The 23,290-nt window shown below is 42.3% G+C and overlaps 1 protein-coding gene across 1 annotated transcript in view; it reads left to right on the top strand.

Moving 5' to 3' along the window:
• The window catches only part of UBR3 (ubiquitin protein ligase E3 component n-recognin 3), a 206,026-nt gene that overhangs the window by 156,548 nt on the left and 26,188 nt on the right, over positions 1 to 23,290 (top strand). The window contains exons 31-32 of the mRNA XM_045031947.1: positions 7,624 to 7,729; positions 20,502 to 20,602. Coding sequence (XP_044887882.1) covers positions 7,624 to 7,729; positions 20,502 to 20,602 — 207 coding nt within the window. The remainder of the gene's footprint in view (positions 1 to 7,623; positions 7,730 to 20,501; positions 20,603 to 23,290) is intronic.

Raw genomic sequence — 23,290 nt, forward strand, 5'->3', positions numbered from 1 at the left:
TAGCGGCCGGAGTCCATACACACCCCTTCGGGGTGGGGTAGTGCGGCCTAGCGGCCGGAGTCCATAAGCGCCCCCTTCGGGGCGGGGTAGCGCAGCCTAGCGGCCGGAGTCCATAAACACCCCTTCGGGGCGGGGTAGCGCGGCCTAGCGGCCGGAGTCCACAAGCGCCCCCTTCGGGGCGGGGTAGCGCGGCCTAGCGGCCGGAGTCCATAAACCCCCCCCTTCGGGGCGGGGTAGCGCGGCCTAGCGGCCGGAGTCCATAAACCCCCCCCTTCGGGGCGGGGTAGCGCGGCCTAGCGGCCGGAGTCCACAAGCGCCCCTTCGGGGTGGGGTAGCGCGGCCTAGCGGCCGGAGTCCACAAGCGCCCCCTTCGGGGCGGGGTAGCGCGGCCTAGCGGCTGGAGTCCATAAACCCCCCCCTTCGGGGCGGGGTAGCGCGGCCTAGCGGCCAGAGTCCATAAACCCCCCCCTTCGGGGTGGGGTAGCACGGCCTAGTGGCCTGAGTCCCTACACACCCCCTTCGGGGTGGGGTAGCGCGGCCTAGCGGCCTGAGTCCATAAATACCCCCTTCGGGGGTGGGGTATTACGGGGTGGGGTAGGGGGGCTCGGGCCCTCCCTCTCCACCGAGCCCCGACCCAGGGCCCTGTTTGTGGCAAGTTCTCCTTGCCTCCCGCTCGGCGGGGATCCGCCCGCAACACGCCGAGCGGTACTGCAGCTTTAAGGCTGTCAGTCTCTACAATGCCCCTGGGTCACTTCCTACCCTGCCTGGCCGGACGTCTGCGTTGTGGGAGCGGCTCCCCCGTAGGTCCGTCGCTGCCGGCGTCCCTCCCCGGGGGCTCCGGGTCGGCCCCGGTTCGGCTGGCGCCCCGGTCCGAGCTCCTGGGCTCTCCCTCTGCAGAGGCTGACGGTCTACGTCCTTCTCCCCCGGTGGCCAGCCCAGACTGAGCAGACCTGCAGGCTTTTATATTGGTCTGCCAGTTGGAGCATGCCCAGCAGAACTTCCTGGGCGTGGCTTCCTCTGCTAGTAGAGAAGGGTTAACCCCTGCTGTACCAGTGCGGGGCTGCCCTGCCCCGTCACACATTCCCCCAGTATAGATTGTATCATTTCCATCTTGCAGAGTTTAGTAATGTGAGCGCAATTGAGTAGACTCCCAGCTAACTTCTTACAGGAGTCATAGAAGAAGGTAAAACTCTCTTTCAGCCACTTCCTGATCCTTTGCTATTATGAGCATCTCCCAGGCATATGCAAACATTCCTATTGCTGCTGCTGGCTCCTCAGCCATCTGGGTGTACCCGTCTCCCCTTTTGCCTTCTTCAGTCACAGCTGGTAGTCTGTCTTGACACTGATTTCAAGAAAGCCAAAACCTCTGCCGAACCTAGATAGCTCCCACTCAGCTTAAGTACAGAAGTTAACTCTAAAAATATACCAGCAAAAAGCATCCTTTATCACATAGCAAAGAGCCCCACTTACTGGTTGCTAAGAAGTCTGACATATCTTCTGTACCCGAGGAAGGGATCTAAAAAGAAAGCCAATGATATTCTTCAAAGAAAAAGGGCAAATATCTCCCTCATCCTCTCTAAAATAGATCTCTTACTGTAAGGACACCACTCTGAAGAGTTTTGGTCCAGAGGATATTAGCTACTTAATCAGTGTAGTGCTCAAGGCCTTAGATTTGTCTGACGACACTGCATCACCTATTGCCTAAAAGAAAAAGGATTTTCCTGATCTTCACAGAAAGGAAAATTTTTCTCACTATTTCCAGTCTAGAGGATCAGTGATGAATGGGAAGACAGACAGCAGATCTTTCCTACTGAAGATATTAAATAGGCTAACTAAGCTCTATAAAGAGGAAAAAGGAAATCTGAGACTCCTTGTTAAAAATCAATACTCCAGCCAATGTCTCCAGTAATGCTCTACATAGAGTCCTGACTAGGAGTTTGGGGGGAGGAGTGCAATAGGGCTACTGGTTTCATACTGCACCTGAAACAAGAAGCACCTACTATGCTCCACTTGCAGAGACCTGCTTGCTGCCTCCTGCAAGCTGTCCCTGTTAACACTGGAAATATGAATAATAGTCTCTGGATTGGGGAGAAGAAACGGGCAGATCAAGAAAAGTAAAGTCAAAACAGAGACTTATGAGCATTACAGCAAAACAGGTAATATTTATCTGTATTTAAAAATACAAATGGGAGAAGAATTGAGGATAAAAATGTGCTCCTGACTTTTGAAGGATAAAATAAATATGTGCGCCAAACATGCAGTTTTTCATCACTCCTACAGCACTTCCTCCATTGCGTATATAGAATGTGATACCTCATGTGACTGAAGTTGCTAAACTCTCTCTTTGACAAAAGACAATGCAGTAGGTTAAATAGATATGCAAAGTTTCCTTGTAGGGCAGAAGAATAGATCCAAACTAAACAAGAAGAAAATATGTAGCTTCAGTAAATTTAATGTAGATATTGTAAATTTAGCAGATATTTGGATACATCTTGCCATTCACCTATCAAAATAGATAATCATCTCTCCAAATTAGTTTAGTTTGTCCTATACATAGATAGAAATGAAAGATAAAAAGATCTATGGGGGACCATCTTTTTCTGTCCTCCTGTAGAATAAAAAATGCATACCAGTATTCCTTAATATTGAAAATAATAAAGGATGTGATTACAGCAGCAAGTGCTGGTTATCTAGCTATATATAGAATGCCTGTATCCTTGATGTTTGAGAGGGAGAACGTTAGAAGACTCTTCTCTAGCAGTTTCAGTCTCAAAGCAGTGCTAGTGTCTTTTCTCTCCAGCTGCTCTTTTGAAAGTGCTGACTCTGATTAATTCATCTCTGCTGTTTCACAATAAGATAACACTAAAAGCTGAGCTGGCATGGGGCAGCTGAAAAGAACAAACCCCCGGTAGCCGGTTATGTATTATTTTTAGCAAGATAATTTTTTAGGGGAGTGTTTGGTAATAAATTACCATGAATCAAAGTGAAAACAAACTTTTAGACTGTAAGTGTAGATGATGTTTTGTTAAGTATGTTACATAGTTTGTGCTTATAAATAGATACTCTCTGAAAACAAAAACAATCTAACTCCTCTTTCTAAATAGTACTAAGGCCCTGATCCTGCAAACCTGTGGGCAGGTGCTTAACTTCACTCATGTGAGTAAGCCCACTGAAGTCACATGTCTATGTACCTGTGGGTGTTCTCATTATCCATATAAATGTCTAATCCTTTGTGTCTTGGTAGGCTCTTGGACTCAGTGCTAACTTCTGGCAGTGAGAATCACAAGTTAATTGTATCGTGTGGTGGTTTTCTTTTTAAATTAAATTTATTTACATTTGGTCAACTTAATTGGCTGTCACCTCACTCATGTATTATATGAGGGAAAATAGGAGAGTCCAACTTACGTTGTCCTATCCCATTAATTACATTGTAAACCTGTAATTTTTGGTACTTCTGTGATTTAAAAAAAATTAACAGACTTTTTCAAATAGCTTGAAGAATATTAGTTTGGAGATTCCAGGCCAGACCCCTCACTTGCCTCTGCACAACATCATCACTGCTTGATGACATTGTATTATCCCTGGGAGAGGGGCCCATAAGAAACACTGTTGTCTGTGGAGGTGTCTGGGATGCCTGTTGAGTTATGGCTGTCGTCCTCTTGCTGCTGGAGAGCAGTTAGGGTGGTTCTTTAATGATTCATTGTCATTTAATATATTGCTTTTGCTTGTTAACAGAAGAGGCTGTACTTTAGATCTTTAAAACAAAGTCTATGGAAAATGAGGTAACTGTTTTTATAGGCCTCTATCCATACTTCAGTGAGGTGTAATCATGGCAGAACATAGTATATAAAGGCAGATAAATTTTGCCTTTGTGTAGCCCCACATGGACTTCCACCGCATCACGTAAACGCATAAGCAGGAAAACCTTTGGAGTAGAATAGCAGGAATGTTGTGGTTCGAATGTTGAGGGATACAAGACAAGCCAATTTTTGTGAAGAAACCACATATCATGCCTTTCTCTATTCTCTCTGAGGCCTGGTCTACACTTTGTGGGGGGGAGGGGGGGATCGATCTAAGTTACGCAACTTCAGCTATGTGAATAATGTAGCTGAAGTCAGTGTACTTAGATCTACCTACTGCGGTGTCTTCACTGTGGTAAGTCGACAGCTGACGCTCCCCCGTCGATTCTGCCTGTGCCTCTCGCTCCGGTGGAGTACCAGAGTCGACAGGAGAGTGCTCGGTGGTTGATTTATTGCATCTAGACTAGACACGATAAATCAACCCCCGCTGGATCGATTGCTGCCTGTAGATCCAGCCAGTAATGTAGACAAGCCCTTAGTCCTTATTCTCTTGCTTTTCATAATCACATAGTCACCTCAAAAGGAGTAGTAAAAAAAGAACAAATGGCCACTTCAGGACTTCATTTTACTAAACACTGAAGAAGAGAACTCAAAAAACGTGTCTTTTTGCTTCTGTGTTCCCATTGGGGGCAATGTATTCTTTTGTTACTCTAAATCTAGAAAAAAACACAATATGCTTGTGCTCCATTGACATGGTAGAATTATTTTTATATTTTAAAATAGCATCATAGAAAATTTTTCATTTAAAAAAAAATCCAGCATAAGCATTGCTCATTTTTGCCTATCTTAGACTGAATATCCTGCATCGTATTTATATAGAACAGAAGTAGGTAGTAGGATTAATGTCTCCTAGAGCCATCACAAACAAACTAAGATTTTGTTTCATAAAGCTTTTGGTAGCAAATTTTTTTCTGTTCAGATTAATGCTACAATACAACACGTCCTAATTTCACAAACATATAGACAGAACATACAAATAATAAACTGTCTGGTGCTAGATTTTGATGCTTGACCAATTCATTTTATGTTAAATGTAAGCTTGGAAAATAGTCAATATGGGAACAAAGAGTTAATTACTCTGAGCACATTTCTGCCTCGTTGCTCCTTTCTGTTTGAAGCAAGGAGCAGTTTAGTGTAAATTATCAAGATTTCTAATTTTTTTTCCTTGGAAAAGGGAGGAAACCAATAGTTTTGTGGTGTTCATTTAAATAAAAAGAAATTAGTATAATTTTCTGAAAGATCAGTATATTCTCAGGATGTTGAGAAATCTGTCAGCAAAACAACATTTTGTTATAATTTCTTGCTAGGAGAAATGAGGATTTATTTTGTCCTCATTGACTGATTTTATTCAGAAAGCAGGTGACAGCAATCAGTTCCAGTGTCATCTACATCTTCAATTATTTTACAAACCCCGGGAACTAATTACAGCCCTCAGGCTCTGGCAGAGTCAGCTGACTTTAGCATAAGACTTTTTTGGCCACCAAATACCTCTGAGTAATTGTCTATTTGTGGAAAATAAATTAATAGCTACTATTTTTATTTAAATATGGAGACCTGTAGATGTGTGTGCAGGTGGAATGAGTACGTGATGGGGGCTGCAGAAAGAGAAGGAAAGGAGAGACATTAAACATGAAGCAAGAGAAAGAAATAAAAGATTCGAGGAGAAAATGGGAGAGAGGATTGAGCAAAAAGGAACAATTGAAGGGAAGTAGAGGAAGAGAAAGTGAAAATAAGAAGGAACCATTATTTAATTTTACATAAAAATTGGAGAGGGGCAGACACTGAAACAGACAGCAGAAGATGCCAATATAGTATAAAATGAAAGAAAATAGTGAAGGAAGGGAAAAGGAAAAACTGAGCCACATTATGGGAAACCTAGAAAGTTCATTTTTTTTAAAATAGGACTTTCATATCAAAACATTACAGTAGAATAGTGTATACATTTTCACTAGGGATATAACTGTACAATAAACATACAAGGAGTAATTGAAAGCACTTCCCGGGGCCTCAAAACCTGCAAAATGTAAAAATTAGGGACCACTCTGAAGATGGTGCCTGCACTGATTGTGACTGCCAGTCAAAGTTACATAACAAAGAGGAAATCTGAAAAAAAAGCAGATGTATGTAGTCCAAATTAATAGTTATCCGTAATTCATGAATATATTAGTTTGTTTCTATGGACCAATTGTATAATTCACATCTATGTGGCAAGAATCACATTTAATATATGATTCTGTAATAACTTACATTAATAGTATAATAGCGCCTTTTGTTCAAAAGGATTAAAAAAGTATTTTGAAAATAATCATATATATATGGGGCCCTTGAAATACAGCCACATCTGGGTTGGAGGGTGATGGCAAACTGCGCAACGCATTGCAGAAAGGATATGTGGGCAAAATAGCGTTCTTAAGAAAAATACCATGCTATCTGTAATGTCATGCAAAGTGGGCAGAAACTCTGTTTTTAAAGTCTTATCCAAAAGATGACTGCATACTAAACTTGTGGCACTAAAAGTTTTTACCCGCAAAAGATGAAGGGCTGGGATCTGAACCTTTGATTCCAGCAACTTTAGGAATTTTAAACCTTAGACATATGGAACACAAGAAGAGTACTTCAGATACGAGACAAACAAGTGAGAGCACGGAGTCACTGTTTTGAATTAGGGCTATATCTATGCAACTCATAAATTCTGATTGATATTGTGAAGTTGTATTATGAAAATCTTGTGTGTCATGAGTAACCGCCAGCAACAACTCACAATAAGGGTGACATTACTGCAACGCCCCCTACAATATCCTTGAGACCCCCCACCCCTTGGCACCCTTTAGAGTTGGGACCCCCACAGTTACAACACTGTGGAATTTTAAATATCTGAACCCCTCCATGAAATTTACGATTTTTAAAATCCTATGACCGTGAAATTGACCAAAATGAACCGTGAATTTGGTAGGGCCCTAATTATACCCCATGAATCGTTAGTTCTATTGATAAATATGGGCAGAGCAGGGAGTGCTCTGGCTGTGGGCTCGTACTGTACGCCAGACTCCAGCTGCTGGTCCTGGCCAGGCTGGTGAGGGATGGGACTTCCTCTTCCCCTGCAGAAGCCGCTCCTGGGGCCGGGTCAGACTCACCCCCTGGCAGCAGGAAGCTTTGCGGCTGCTAGCTGGGAGCCCAGCTCTGAAGGCAGCATCACTGCCAGCAGCAGTGCAGAAATAAGGGTGTTGTGGTATTGCCACCTTTACTTCTGTGCTGCTGCTGGCTGCGGCACTGCCCTCAGAGCTGGCGGCCAGCCAGCATATGCCACTCTCCAGCCGCCCAGCTCTGAAGGCAGCACAGAAGTAAAGGTGGCAATACCATGACTCCCTACAATAGTCTTGCAAACCCCCCCCCCCGCCCCACAACCTTGTTTTGGATTGGGACCCCCAGTTTGAGAAATGCTGGTCTCCCCTATTAAATCTGTATAATGTAGGGTAAAAGAACACAAAAGACCGGATTTCACAGGGGAGACTAGGTTTCATGGTCCGTGACGTGTTTTTCAGTCATGAATTTGGTAGGGCCCTAGGTAAAATCCCTGGGTTTCTAAGCATAGGGGAAGTTATGAGAGAGGGGATCTTGTAGACCTGTCATTAGAGCATCATTTATAACATTCTAAAAGACATCAGGTTTTGTAGAAGGCTTAGGAAATAAATGGTGATAAACGGATATAAAATATTTTAGATATATTTAACAAAATTATCTTTTTTTCCCCCCACTAATTCAGATCAGCTGTTCCATGTTTTGGCCATGCACATGCGGCTTTACAGCATTGACTCTGCATACAACCCATGGAGAAAACTAACACAGCTAATGCAGGATAGGAATTCACAGTAAGTATTTTAAAATACCCAACATCAGTATAGTTCTGTGGACAAAATGGTCCCTTATCACAGAATGAGTTTCAACTTTCTGAAGCTAAAAATCTTTACTTGTCAACAATCTGAATTGCCAAGCATGTAAGATACACTGTGTGCTAGACATTAAGTTTTGTATTTCTTTGCGGAGAAGAATTTTCAAATCTGTTTTATACAAAATATTAGAGATTCATGTTTGTGATTTTAAAGTAATATTGTGAAGCCAAGTAGGCCCAAAATTAAGGATGGTAAGAACTTGGGCTTGTAATTTTCTGTACATTTTGATCTTTTAACTTATATAGCTAGGGACAATGGAAGCAACTTTTTGTCACTTTATGTTAAGATTCCATTTATAAATGGTTTATAAAGAGTTAGATGATTAATAGATGTTATAAGAATGTTACTGACATAAATAGTATATGTCAAAATGGTTACAGGCTAGAACGTGTCATAGTTTATTATAAGCAGTTTATTGACCTATTGGACTTTATAACAATTGATTAACCATATATTAAAACATCTATAAATCAATTATTAACCCTTTTGAAACTATTTCTAAATGGAATTTTGATATAAAATGCGACCCCTTTTTCTTTGAGGTACTTTATCCTAATTTCTCTTTTATTCTTCCTTCCTTCACATTGGTCTTGTGGTTATCCTCATGAGACTGCCTGAATCCAATAGTAAAAGTTTATTTAAATATTTATTTAAAAGAAAAACATAACATTAAATTAATGGAAAATCCCCAGATACCTAGCAATAAACACCATGTATTGTGGAACAGTATGGAGGAAAGCATGGAGGTTGTGTGCATGCAAAGATGACAAATAACCAAATGGTGGAGAGGAAATCACTCAGTTAGAGACAAGCAGGGAGGGGAAAGAGTCGTGAATGATCCTGGTCTGAATTAACGAGAGTTTGTTGTTCTTTTGGGCACGCTGCAAGGCCTACTTTTTTTCCCTGGCTTTTGTGCATAATTTCATAATATTAAAGTTTAACAATGGGAATCACAAACAAAGGATTACCTATGTCTGTGGAGGGATATTAGGGGAGAAGAGAGAGATTAGGCTATGAGTGGCTACTGAGGGTTTTTTTTTTTCCCTATTTGAGTTTTTGAATCAATTGAAAGATTTCATATCTGTGTGATGTAGCAAACAAGCCTGATGGAACCTGCACAGGTTTACACAGAGCCTGTTTATGGAACTTAGAGCCCTTAGTGATTATGGAGCTATGGACCACACTAGATACTGTGCTCAAAAATCTCTGAGATAAGTAGTTACAGATGCAGCTGGTGGTATAATAGGTTTCTTACTTCTGAAACTGATGTTTCCTGGTTTTCTAAATATGGACTGTAATTAGTGCTGGCAGGTTCAGGTTTTCCAAGTGTTCTTGTACCCGTTCTTTATCTATTTTGCAAAGTGAACAGCCATACAAGAGGAACTCTGCCTTGATTACTCCATTATACAACATGTGTAGAATTCCAGGTGTTGGTTTTAACCTATAAAGCCCTAAGTGGTTCAGGACCTGTTTACCCGAGGGAGAGCCTTTCTCATCATACCATATTACCACCGTTCAGATCAGCAGAGGAACTCAAGCTGGAGCTCCCTCAGTAGAAATGAGAGGGAGCTGTTGGCTGAGCATTTTGTGAAGGTTCCTCAGTTTTGCGCTGTTACCTGCTGTCAGGGTTCCTTTCCCATTCTGAACTCTGGGGTACAGATGTGGGGACCCGCATGAAAGACCCCCTAAGCTTATTTTTACCAGCTTAGGTTAAAAACTTTCCCAGTGTACAAATTTCACGAAGGACAGTATGCTGCCACCACCAAGTGATTTAAACAAACATTTAGGGAGGGCCATTTGGAGCCCTACCTTCCCCAAATGTCCCCCCAAACCCCTACACCCCCTTTCCTGGGGAGGCTTGAGAATAATATCCTCACCAATTAGTACAGGTGTATACAGACCCAAACCCTTGGATCTTAAGAACAATGAAAAATCAATCACGTTCTTAGAAGAAGAATTTTAATTAAAGAAAAAGTAAAAGAATCACCTCTGTAAAATCAGGATGGTAAAGTCTCAAGAACATAGAGGATCTCCCCTCTAGGCAAAACCTTAAAGTTACAAAACCAGGGATGAGCCTCCCTCTTCCTACAAAGGAAATCACAAGCCAAAATAAAAGTGAGCTAACGCATTCCTTCGCTAATACTTACTAATAATAATGGAGTTGGATTGCTTGCTTTCTTGATTTGTCTCCGGAACAGAAAGACAAAGCCTCCCCCCACAAGATTTGAAAGTATCTTGTCCTCTTATTGGTCCTTTTGGTCAGGTGTTAGCTAGGTTACCTGAGCTTCTTAACCCTTTACAGGGTAAAGAGGGATTTTACACTACCCTTAGCTGTATGTTTATGACACCTGCCTTGGTCCTCCGGAGCTCAGATTGGTAACCTATTGAGCACACTGCAAAGCCTATCTTTCTTCTAGTTGCAGCCAGTCTTTTTGCATTATTTTGTGATTTTAATTTGTAGGGTAAGCACCTGGAGCACAGTTTGAGCTCCTGTAATTACACTTTTGGAATTTGAAGAAATAAATAAAATCTTCAAGTGAACTATGACGTATTGAGCATGTGTGATTTGAAGCTGCTTCAAAATTCACAGGATCTTTTGAAAGTGCATCTTTTTCAGATACAGTTGTAAGAACTCAGCATAATGAGAAGGTCATTTACTACAACTCTTGCCAATAACCTGCAGAAGGTTAGAAGGTTGATGGAGAAATATCAGTGCAGGCTTAGGAAATGGATTGTACTCTGTTATTTTGAGTCTAACTAAGCATTTTAGTAATTTAAATCGTCATCTTTCCCAGGTCAGTACTCTCCCAGGAGGAGAATATCTGTCAATAAAAGAAAAAGATCCAAATAGCCTCACTTGCTTATTCTGACTGCAAACAGCATAATGACAAAGTCCCAACAGCTAAACAACTTTTGACTGAACATCACTAATGTGTTCATTTGTGCTACTTCTAATCTTGAGACAAAAACCAACACTAGCAAAACCCGTTCTGTGTCAGAAGAGTACTGTTCATCCAGGTTCTTTGTTTTGTAAAAAACCAAAACTTCCTAGTAACATTCTGGATTTGTTCTATCTCATTTTTAGTTTAAATTAACATTTTAATTGAAAACAGTTTACATAAGGAAATGAGTTGTATTTACTTAATAAAAGGTTTTTTCATTTTCAGCTTTGTAAATAATCTATAAAACACAAGCAACATTGCATTGTATTTTTGCAGCTCTTATATAATGTTAACAACTTTCTCTATATAAATACAAATTTAGACTTAAAATCTCCTGACTCTAGATCTCACACTTTTAGCTTGGTTTTCCTCTACACAACTGACACTAATTTATCAGGCTGGAGATTTTATGCCAAATGTATAGGAAAATTAAATCACAATAATGCTTCTACTGAAAAAAAATTTCAGTGTTGCCAACAGCCCCAATCTATGCCAAGATCTGTCTCCATAATTGGTAAGTGATCTGGGTACCTGAGAGATTGCCTCCATTCTTGGGAGATGCCTCATTGAGTGCTTGAATGAACAGTCCTCTTGTTTAATCAGAAGCAGGATAGCATCAGGGAATGTGTGGTCAAGAATTCATGACTCTGGAACTTTCTTCCACTAGCTACTTGGTCTGCCAGAGCTCAGACTTGTTGAACTTCAGGATACACACAGCAGTACTCAACTGCTTTCACTGGCTTCTCCTGTAGAAAGAAAGCATCTGATTGGGGTGTAGGTTTGGATGGAGGGGTGATTTATTGTGCAAGAAGGAATAAGGAGAAATGTATAGTCTGTTTTTTTTCACACCTGCAGTTGCCTTGTTTGTAACTCTCTTGTACAGCACACAGATCATTAGATGCAACTTTATCCATGTAAATAAATAACCCTAGGCAATTTAGGAAGGGGTTAATACAATGTCACATTAGCCACGCACAACTGAAGTGTATGTGTGTGAGAAATATTAAGCAAGAAGATTCAGTGTCCAAAAGAACTTAAAATATATGAATTATTCTATAAAGCAAAAAAGCTGTGTCTAATAAATTATGGAGATTTTTGTGGTAAACTAAGTTGTTGGTGGTGATATACCAGGTTCTTTATAGTCTCTGCTGAACCAGTAACATAGTGGCCTGTTGTTGGTCATTGCTTGACCACCTGGTGACCTAGCCATCCCAAATCTGGGATAAAAGTGAATGTTGCTTTAAACTGAATTCTCCAGATTGGCTTAGTCTTCTGTGGTTGGTATGTTGACAGATAAAATGTTTTGGCAAAAGGTGCTAATGTCAAGGATGATATGAGTCTTTAATATATAGTGGGGGTATTGCGGCTTTTTTACTGTCAAAGTATAGCTTGTGGAACCCTTCCCCCTTCTCCACCTACTAGATGTGGGGGTGGAGCTTGGGGCAGTGAGGTAGGGGCTTCTGCTTAGCAGGGATGAGGGGATCGGGGCTTCAGTCCAACCTGCCAGGGGCAAACCTGCCAGGGCTTGAGGCTTCAGCAGAAGCAGGGCTGAAGTCCCCGAGCCCCAGCAGGTGCACCCTGATTCTCGAACTTCTGAAAATAGTCGTATGCGGCTCAGAGGGTCAGTAAGTTTGGCCACCCCTGATATATAGGGACTCAGGATGGAACTGTCCATAGAAAGCTGTGAAGTTCCCCTGTACGGTAGGTGCATCCAGGCACAGTTCTCTTAACAACTGCAAGTTAAAGTACTCTTTGCCTGGATGGGCAGTCAAACCTTTTCTGCCCGTTTCCTGTGTGTTGCAGAGAAGCTGCACAAAAGGAAGATTAATGGTCAAGCCACCTTTTGGCACCATATGCTGCTAAATGAGCAGCTTTGCATTTACCAGGAGTAAAGCTCAGGGACTGAGGGAGGAAGAGGGAACGTTTTAAGCAGACAGTCCATGAGAGACAGAGACCAAAAGACAGTGACTGTGGTGCATTAGTTGAGGTTTCTGCAAGCGGCAGTTGCCTCTGTACAGTCTGTGACCCCACCTCTGTTCAGGGAAACAAGAGTTATGAGCATTTTTTAAATAAAACATATTAGAAAATACATTGACACTGCATCACCAATTTCTCATCAAATGAAAAACTGACCTGCTGCCAAAGCTCACAAACATTAGCAAAAGGGCAACAACATAAGCTGTGTTATGTCCTATGTGGTGCCCAATACAAAGAGTAGAATTTAGAAGTGTTGTAGGCTTGTCCTTGTTGATGAAGCTTATGTACTTGGCCACTCTTCTTCCCTTCCATCAGATTGCCCCTGACAATGCCAACAGAGCCTTGGTTCAGCCTTCACACCTTATTTATTGCAAATCCTAATGTTTAAAGCTTATGTGTCATTCTCTTCTCTCCCTTGGGGACCAATATTTCTAGGGCTTTGTTCCCTGATGAGCTCATCCATAGAGTGGCTTTGTTTCCCCTTCCCTTCATCATCACAGAACTGGCCAAATGGAGTAAACCAGAGATTAAGAGGTGCTTTGCACTTGAGGAGACTCTCTCAGGGGCTACAGAAGGGTAAAATGGAGCATTTCCACAATTGCTCCCAGTCCCAGAGCATGGACTTATGTTCTGCCAGAGAAATGCAGCCCAGAAAGGAAAGCAAGTAACAAATTTTCCATTTATGGATATATCAGAAGGTTCCTCTTTGTACTGTATCGTATAGATTCTTTTCAAAATGGATGCATGGATTCATTTTACAGTACCTTTCTTAAGCACCATGAAGTTATATTAACTAGCTTTTCATTAGCTGCTACTGTGGTACAATTTGTTGGGAAGTCAGACTTATCAGGCTTTCTCATATGCATAGAGGATTAGCAGGATGGATAAGTTCCATACTCTAAACAGAGTTTATAAGTGCAGTTTCAATGTCATAATGAAGAAGTTGCTTAGGCTGTTAACGAATGACAGAGCGCTTTTTAAGTGCTTAATGTGCTGCAGTGCTTGACGTAGACTGAAGCAGCTTATCGAAAACCTTGACGTTTCATATAGCTTTACTTCTCCAGTTCATATGGAATGAATAAATTAGGCAAGCATTTCACTTGTTCTCACATTTAAAAAGTGAGTCTTCCATACTTTTTTTGTGATGTTACCAGTCATCACTGCATACTATATAAATTGGAATCTTATCTAATTTATCATGTCAAAATTGGCATTTCACCTAATTGTCTGTTACTGTGAAATGGCTTTAACTCTGATACTTTCTGAAGGAAAGAACTTTTCAAATATGAACATAACCAACTAGAGTTAAGAGTTCTTTTTCTTTCTTTCTCTCTTTTTTAAATGAATTTAAAATCCAGAAAAAAAATTAAGGTGAGAAATGTATTAAAATGACTTGTTTATAATTTAGGGCACCAGCCTAATGAAACTTTTATCAATCTATCTCACAAAAGGCAAAATAAAACTAACCATGGGTAAAATTTTCAACTGTGCCTAAGTGATTTAGGAGCCTGCATCCCTACGTTCCAGTGAGACTTAAGCTCCTAATTGTCTATATCATTTTTGAAAATGGGACTAGGTGCTTTTGAAAATTTGACTCCCTCATTGTCTTTTCTAGAATTTGAACTGTTCACAAATACTGGTTTTTAGAGCAGTGGTTTTCAACCTTTTTTAATTTGCAGACCCCTAAAAAATTACAGATGGAGGTGCAGACCCCTTTGAAAATCTTAAACGTAGTCTGCGTACCCCCAGGGGTCTGTGGACCACAGGTTAAAAATCACTGTTTTCGAGTGACTATTTATGCTTGATGACATTGTTAGTTTTCAAGAAGAAAAGGGGATAATATAGATATAAAATAAAACTTTTACTGAATTCTTCCTTAAGACTATGGTGACAGGAGCCCTTAGAGACAGTTAATCAGTGTGATTGTGCTAACCATGTATGCCAGCTCAGTGATATATTCACTCCAAACCCCTTTCTCAAGAATTTCTAACTCTCCAGGGTGGCAGTTTTATTACAGACACAGAAATAATGATAGACAAACACCATAGCCTTAAGTTAAGTGCAGAGGATTCAACTAGGTTAAAATTATTAACCAATGGGGAACCATTCCCCAAATTACCTTACAGGGCTGTTCCAGTGCTTGTTTCAGCTGGGCACCAGTGGTCCCGGGTTCTAAAAAGCTGAGGGTGGATATGAGGTCAATACACCCTCAGGTTTGACCGGGGTCTGGGGCTGGAAGCTAGTGTCCCAACCCATTCACCAGCTCCACAGAGGAGGTAGGTGAGATGAGATGAAATGAGGAGAGCAACACACTGCATGAGACGTGCAATGCCATGCTCAGGATCAATGCCCAAGTACCCCATTGAATTATGGCACACCGCATCAGGCCACTTTTAACCCATCAACCACACTGGAACCCACCAAATTCCAGGATGCCAGATGGAAGAACCCGCATAGCAGTTTGCCAGTTTTGCCATATGGGGAAAATCCCTTCCAGGCCCCAAACAAAATGTGATGATCAGCCTAGTTCCCCGTCTCAGAAGAGAACTAGCTCATTACATAAGGATGGAGAAGGGTGGGACTGGACAGAGCGCAAAATGGCTGGACAGAGCCCAAAATCTTCAGCATGCACAAGCAGCTCTCCACTCCTGCCTCGGCAGATGAGAGGCAATCAGCTGGTCCACCATGCCTCCACTGTTCACTGGCAGGAATGGACAAGACAGGTTCCAGTACCTGGATGCCATGTGAGATGCCGTGCCCCCGCTCCCAGGTCCTGCAGCCTGGGGTAGGAGAATGAGAAAGAAGCAGTACTTCCCCCCTCTTCTATACATATATGCTGCAGGCCGTCAGGAGGGGGAGGGGAACTAAGGCCTGGTCTACACTACACGTTTAAACCGAATTTAGCAGCGTTAAACCGATTTAACCCTGCACCCGTCCACACAATGAGGCCCTTTATATCGATATAAAGGGCTCTTTAAACCGGTTTCTGTACTCCTCCCCGACGAGAGGAGTAGCGCTGAAATCGGTATTGCCATGTCGGATTAGGGTTAGTGTGGCCGCAAATCGATGGTATTGGCCTCCGGGCGGTATCCCACAGTGCACCATTGTGACCGCTCTGGAAAGCAATCTGAACTCGGATGCACTGGCCAAGTAGACAGAAAAAGCCCTGCGAACTTTTGAATTTCATTTCCTGTTTGCCCAGCGTGGAGCTCTGATCAGCACGGGTGGCGATGCAGTCCCAAATCCAAAAAGAGCTCCAGCATGGACCGTATGGGAGATACTGGATCTGATCGCTGTATGGGGAGACAAATCTGTTCTATCAGAGCTCCGTTACAGAAGACAAAATGACAAAGCATTTGAAAAAATCTCCAGGCTATGATAGACAGAGGCCACAGCAGGGACTCAGCACAATGCTGCGTGAGAAGCGTAACGGAAAGCCAAAGAATCAAATGGACGCTCATGGAGGGAGGGAGGGGGTATTGAGGACTCCAGCTATTCCACAGTCCCCGCAGTCTCCGAAAAGCATTTGCATTCTTGGCTGGGCTCCAAATGCCTGAAGGGTCAAAAACATTTTCCTGGGTGTTTCAGGGTGTATGTCATCAATTTACACTCTCCCCCCCCCCCCCCGAAGGAAAAGGGAAAAAAAATAATTTCTCACCTTTTTTCAGTGTCACCCTATGTCTACTGCATGCTGCTGGTAGACGGGGTGCTGGAGCGCTAAACAGCAGCATCCTTTCCCCTCCCCTCCCCGGTGGCAGACGGTACGGTACAAAAGGACTGGTATCCGTCCTTGTCATCATCCTGTGAGTGCTCCTGGCTGGCCTCGGTGAGGTCGGCCGGGGGCGCCTGGGTAAAAATAGAAATGACTCCTGGTCATTCCCAGCAGGTGGTGCAGAACGGCTGGTAACTGTCCTCCTCATAGCAACTGGGGGCTGAGCTCCATCAGCACCCTCCCCCCCTCCCCCGTCATGTCTAAAGAAAAGATTCTGTACTGCCTGAACTATGATAGCAGCGGAAGGCTGGTCTCCTCCCCCCACCCCCCCTTAATGTCCTGCCTGGACTATCATAGCAGCTGGAGGCTTCCTCCCCCTCATTTTATCTCACTAAAAAGTCTGTGTTTCTTATTCCTGCATTCTTTATTACTTCATCACACAAATGGGGGAACACTGCCACGTTAGCCCAGGAGGGTTGGGGAAAGAGGGAAGCAACGGGTGAGGTTGTTGCAGGGGCACCCCCTAGAATGGCATGCAGCTCATCATTTCTGTGGGATCTCTGGGGCTCTAACACGGAGCGGCTGTGCTCTCTGGTTCTCTAGTACACTTGCCCCATATTCTAGGCTGGACTGACTCTATTTTTAGACAAAACATAGGAAGGGAATGACCCGGGGAGTCATTCCCATTTTTGCCTATGCGCCCCTGGCCGACCTCAGCAAGGCCAGCCAGGAGCACCCATGACAGCAGCAGACGGTACAGAACGACTGATAACCGTCATCTCATCGCCAATTTACAATGGCAGACGGTGCAATATGACTGGTAACCGTCTCTGCTATCTTGCAAAGGCAAATGAATGCTGCTGTGTAGCAGTGCAGTACCGCGTCTGTCAGCAGCATCCAGTACACATACGGTGACAGTGACAAAAAGCAAAATGGGCTCCATGATTGCCATGCTATGGCATCTGCCAGGGCAGTCCAGGGAAAAAGGGCGTGAAATGATTGTCTGCCGTTGCTTTTCCGGAGGAAGGATTGAGTGACGACATTTACCCAGAATCACCCGCGACACTGTTTTTGCATTGGGATCTCAACCCAGAATTCCAATGGGCAGGGGAGACTGCGGGAACTATGGGATAGCTACGGGATAGCTACCCACAGTGCAACGCTCCGGAAATCAACGCTAGCCTTGGTACATGGACGCACACCGCCGAATTAATGTGCTTAGTGTGGCCGCGTGCACTCGACTTTATACAATCTGTTTTACAAAACCGGTTTATGTAAAATCGGAATAATCCCGTAGTGTAGACATACCCTAAGGGGACTGTGTGTAGCGCTGCCCCCAGCTGCTCCTTCTTGAGATCTCCTACTCCCACTCCCACCCACGGTGGTGGAGGTGGGGTGTTCCCAGGGAACTGGCTATCCCTATTGCTCCTGGACCGATCAAAAATGCACCCCAGCTAGCAAGGTGCATTTTCCTTGCTACTTAGATTGCAATATCTGACCCAGTTGGTGGTACTGTATGCGCTACATCAGAAGTTCTCAAACTGGGGGGCGAGCCCCGGGGAGGGGGCATGAGAAGTTTTAGAGGGAAAAAAGCGTATTGCACACATTTTACCCACAGCAATGAATAATTAGCAAAGCTGATTCCTCCAGACATATCGGTTCTTCAGATGGCATTGTGCATTTGACTCTAGATGGCGCTATACATTTTGACGGATTTCTGTTAAACTTGCATAGCATTATACACAGTCATTGCCATTTGTATGTTAATCTGTTTTCTTCGACGCAGTGTGCACATTTAATTGTAAGCATTGAGCACAATCACAGTTTTGCTTTTGCATTTATTACAAACAATAGATTGTTGGCTCAGTTTGAACCAATGACTTACTGTTTTTAGCATGAAGTGAGAGTTGCATGTTGATCTTTTTTAATTGATATATATATTTGTGTGGCAGGGGGTGGTAGGAGAACGTAAACTACTACAGACGCAAAGAAGGGGAGCTCAATCAAATAAGTTTGGGAACCACTGCACATACATAAAACCATTTACTAAGCTAGAAAAATGCCACTAGTACTTGTTAACACACTCTACTTATAAATGAGGCTGCGAGTTTGTCACGGAAGTCACGGATTCTGTGACTTTCCATGACTTCTGCAGCAGTCAGTGTGCCTGGCTCAGGCAGCCCCTGTACCAGTCGTACCAGCTACTGCTGGGGCAGTCTTGGGCCACCACACACCCTGCCCCCCAGCAGAGTTTGGGTGTGGGAGGGGACAGGGGGTTGGCACACTGGATGGGGTGAGGCAGGCTCTGGGCAGTGCTTACCTGGGGTCTCCTTGGAAACCGCAACATCCCCTTTGCTCAGCTGCTAGGCGGAGACGTGGCCAGTGCTCTGGGCAGAGGCAGCACGCAGAGCTGCCTGGCCACGCCTCCGCCTAGCAGCTGAGTTGCTTCCAGGGAGCCCCCCAGATAAGTGCAGCCCAGAGCCCAGCTCACCCCGTCCCGTGCCCCAACCCCTGGCAAAGAGGTGCTGAGCCAGATAGGAAGTCTGCTGGCTCCAAAAAACCCCCACCCACCCCGACTAGCGGGGGTCCCGGGCTGCTGCCAGTCCACCCCCTAGCAACCGGGCTGCCTTCCCCCAGCACCCGCAGCCCCCCCAGGCAGCAGGGCCCCCCCCCCACCAAGTTTTAGTCACAGGTATTTTTAGTTTACTGCCCGTGACCTGTCCATGACTTTTACTAAAAATACCTGTGACTAAAATGTAGCCTTACTTATAAGTAGATAACTGATAAAATTGTATTGTTGAATGAAACTGATTAATCTGACAGGAAATCTATAGTATCTTTTTCTGTGGTTGCTCTCTCTATCTAGGCATATGAATTTTTTCATAAAACTTATGGTTCTTAATAAAATGTTGCAGGATTGAGACTCTAAAAATCGGGCAGAAATCTAGCTGACTTTTTTCCTTTACCCTAACATTTGTAGGCTTGGCAGAATTCAATTTTTATTTTTATTATAATTATTTTATTTTTATTATAATTCTGATGGATATGTGTATTTGTTAAGCATTTATATTTATTTCTTAATGTTTCTTAATGTTTATTTTAAGTATGTTTTATTTTTATCAATTTAAATATTTATAGCTTTGCAAAATTTTGGATTTAAGCATTTCTTTTTTAATCAATTTAAATTTTCATAGTTGCAGGAAATTATGGCAGGAGTCAGACAATATGGGAATCAGACAATAGTTGTTCATTGACAGTAGACATTGAGATCCAAACTGTTAAATTTGTATAACCATTACAACATAAATTGTCAATATCACATGTCAAATCATATAAAGTAAATATCCTTAAATCAAACTCTGATAAGTTATCAAGCAGCATTTTTCTTTCTTTGCCTATCTGTAAATTTTGATTATTGTTGATGTAAATGTTTTTGTTGGTTTTTGTGTGTGTATAGTGAAATCAACATTTACCGATAAAATCTAAGTCTTCCAAGCCTGTACATGTGGCAGTACAGTTCTTATTCCATCTCGTGAAGTAAGGGAAAGTCTTATATAGGATCTCAGTGTTTTTCAGTGCAATTCATCCTGTGGGTCAGAATGTTAATCTTGAATACTGTAGTGATGTGTGTGTGCTTGCATGTGTTTGTGAATCTATATGTATATGTGCTAAACCTTTTGAGGAGGAACACGCTAAATTGCCTGCCAGAATCTTAAGGTTTTTTATAAATTGTTTTTGTGCATGACTGGGAGTGTTTGGATCATGAGCATTTAGGGAGACACATTGAATGTCGCAGGTGAGTTGTATCTTTAGGTCTTTAGAAACGTTAACTACTAGTAACAATAGTCAAATGCTCAAATTGTGATTTGTCGTAAGTACCGTAGACTAAAATGTGATCTTAAAACTATAGTTTCATTAGTATTATCAGATATTAGAATTCCAAAAGCTTGCGATCATGTAATATTACAATGACAAACATTTAAAATTAAAATGCAAAGTAAAATGTAAAAGTGAAAGATGGATTATAGTGTCAAAAGTGATGATTTTAATAATTTTTCAGGATGAGCAGTGAAGAATTACCAGAGGTTCCAGTACTTTACAGAGATGTCTCATCCCTTTTGCTCATCCAGATTTTAACCATGCCACAGCCATTGTGCAAAGGTATGCTACAAAAATGCATATATTTAAATGATTGTAAACATAACTGTGTGCATTCATGGTAGTTCTAAAAACACAGCAAGTCAGAGCTTGTCTGCTGTGTTTTCTGAAATAGTGATTCTGCCTTATCTACAGAAGGTGGCATTGAACAGAAATTTTTGTTGTGGTTTGACAGGCTTATCTGTGTCCCCTGTCTTCTCTCACCTTATCAGTCAACCAATACAACAAAGACCCGAAGCCTGAGAAAAACTATTAAGTTATTTTACTGGGGAAAAAAACGTGTCCTTTGTATGACCTTCATCTCTTTTCTCTAGAGGGGCAGCTCAATATTTCAAGTTGAACTGAGTGCCTAAGGGTGAAAGATAGTAATATATTTTGAGTTTGAGTTCAAATTGCAGCAATCATGTTTAATAGGAGGTCACATACAAAGATGTTAATTGCAGTAACGCAGCAACTATAATGGAGTCAGCATATAGTATAAATTCTAAATAGACACTCACGAACTGCAGTCTTAGTTACCAAAATTCAAGATATTTGAAATATATCTATACTTGTAAAAAGGGTAGTTGACCGTGGAGTATTTTGTGAGTAGTCAATGTACAGCCCTAAACAAGGTGACTTAGCTTTTGATTTCACAATTCTTTATTTTTACTTAGGATGAAATCCGCGGAGGTACTTAGGTGCCTAACTCCCACTTCTAGGCACTGCTGCTATCCACAGTACTTCCACTTAGCTGGTGCCTAACCCTGTAGGCATCTCAGCTTACTTGTGCAGTAAAAGCTCCCTACGCGCTTGTGACCTGGCCCCTAGGAATGTGCACTGCGGTCTCACTTTAGGCGCCTGGGTGCCTATCTCCTCCCTGAGGCCCACAGTGATTTACACACCAGGGGAAGGTAGGCATTTGGGTGCTGAAGGATTTGTCTACTCTGCTGTGTAAGCTCAGGGTTAGTAGAAGTCAAGTTAAAAGACTTTGGGTTTGTTAACATAGGACTATAGCAGCTACACTCATTTGTAGCCCTTGGTTAGGAATTGTTGAACCCTGGGTCCCAGCCTGGAGCTCCAGCATCTACACTGAATATGACAGCCTGAGTCCCACCATCCATTCCCAGATTTCCTAGTATCCTCCCCAAATGTGGCTGCTCTAGCCCTCTCTTCGTGAGCAGTGTGGGAAAACTTGACTGTCCAGAGGAAAAAGAAGGTCAGAAGGATTGTGAGATACTTTTGGCAGATTCCTGTAGCATGAGTCCACTGAGTCTCTGTCTATATTGCAAAGCAATAGGACTTGAACCTGGGTCCCAGCTTGACTCAAGCTTTGCCCCTCCATCTCTCACTCTCCAAACACAGAGATGGGAGCTTGGTGAAATGTGTTATTATTTGTACATACAATAATAGTGATATTTAGCTCTTATGTAATGTGTTTGTAATTCACATTACTTTGTGAATTACAAACACTTTTACTTACAGTGAAATTGAGACTGGGAGAGGTAAAGTGACTTGCCAAAGGTCACACAGCAGGTCAGTGGTAGAGCTGAGAATAGAACCCACATCTCACCATGCTGCTTCCCAAGCTTTCTCCAACTTCTCAGTTTGATTCCAGAGCATAGCAATTGTGGCAGGACTGGAAACGAGGATTCTGAGGCAAAGAGGACGCATGGGATGTGGTCTTATACTTACCTATTCCTAGAATGCTCTTCCAACTTTATACTAAAGTATTTTATAGAAGAAATGGTATTGCAATATGATGCCAAACCTAGTGCCAGGTGGCTCTGAGTCATAAGAACACAGAAAACACAAAATCTGTGTTCAGAATATATGGAGATTTTTTTCTCTTCATTTTTTGAGAGAGACAATTTTATACTGATATTGGATTCTGCATCATATTACAATTACAAAGGTCACACAGCAGGTCAGTGGTAGAGCTGAGAATAGAACCCACATCTCACCATGCTGCTTCCCAAGCTTTCTCCAACTTCTCAGTTTGATTCCAGAGCATAGCAATTGTGGCAGGACTTTCTTTGGAGTGCAGACAATTTTAAAGTATTTGTACATTTGATTATGGTCCTTATGGTAAACTACAGTTACCTTATTCTTCAAGTATTTAATGTGTCAGTTCATCTTTTTTGCTTCAAATCCATTTTTGGGATCTAATCATATCTACATAGTATTCTTTGAGAACATTAGCACTTAAGAAGCAGGACCGAAACTTCATATATTGCCCTTCAAGTATAGTTCTGGGAATTGCATTAGCTACCTTATTAACTGTTGTACCGTCTTGGTATCTTTTTCATTCCTACATTGATTAAGGCAAAATAATACCATTATAACTGTTCAATCTCTTCATTCAGAGAGTGAAAATTGATCTGAACCCATTGTAAAGAAAGAACACAAATTAAGTCTTATTATAGAGAAGCTTAATGGTAGAGGTCAGGACATTTACAGGCTCTAGTCACATCAATTTATTAGGAGAGGGCTAAGAGAGTACACATTGTACGTGTAGAGTGCACCTGCTGTGTAGTGTGACCTGCAGAATAGTCACTGTGTTCATTTGCTGAAACAATTTGTGAATTTAAAAAACCTAAAAACTCTAAGATGGGCAGAGCTGATGTGTGCTTGACATGCTTGGCATTGTGATTAAGTAAAATTCTCTTCATAGGTGTACGGTACCGTGAATTCATCTTTACAGCCATCGTG

This window comes from Mauremys mutica, chromosome 10 (assembly GCF_020497125.1).
Source record: "Mauremys mutica isolate MM-2020 ecotype Southern chromosome 10, ASM2049712v1, whole genome shotgun sequence".
NCBI classification, from domain to species: domain Eukaryota; kingdom Metazoa; phylum Chordata; order Testudines; family Geoemydidae; genus Mauremys; species Mauremys mutica.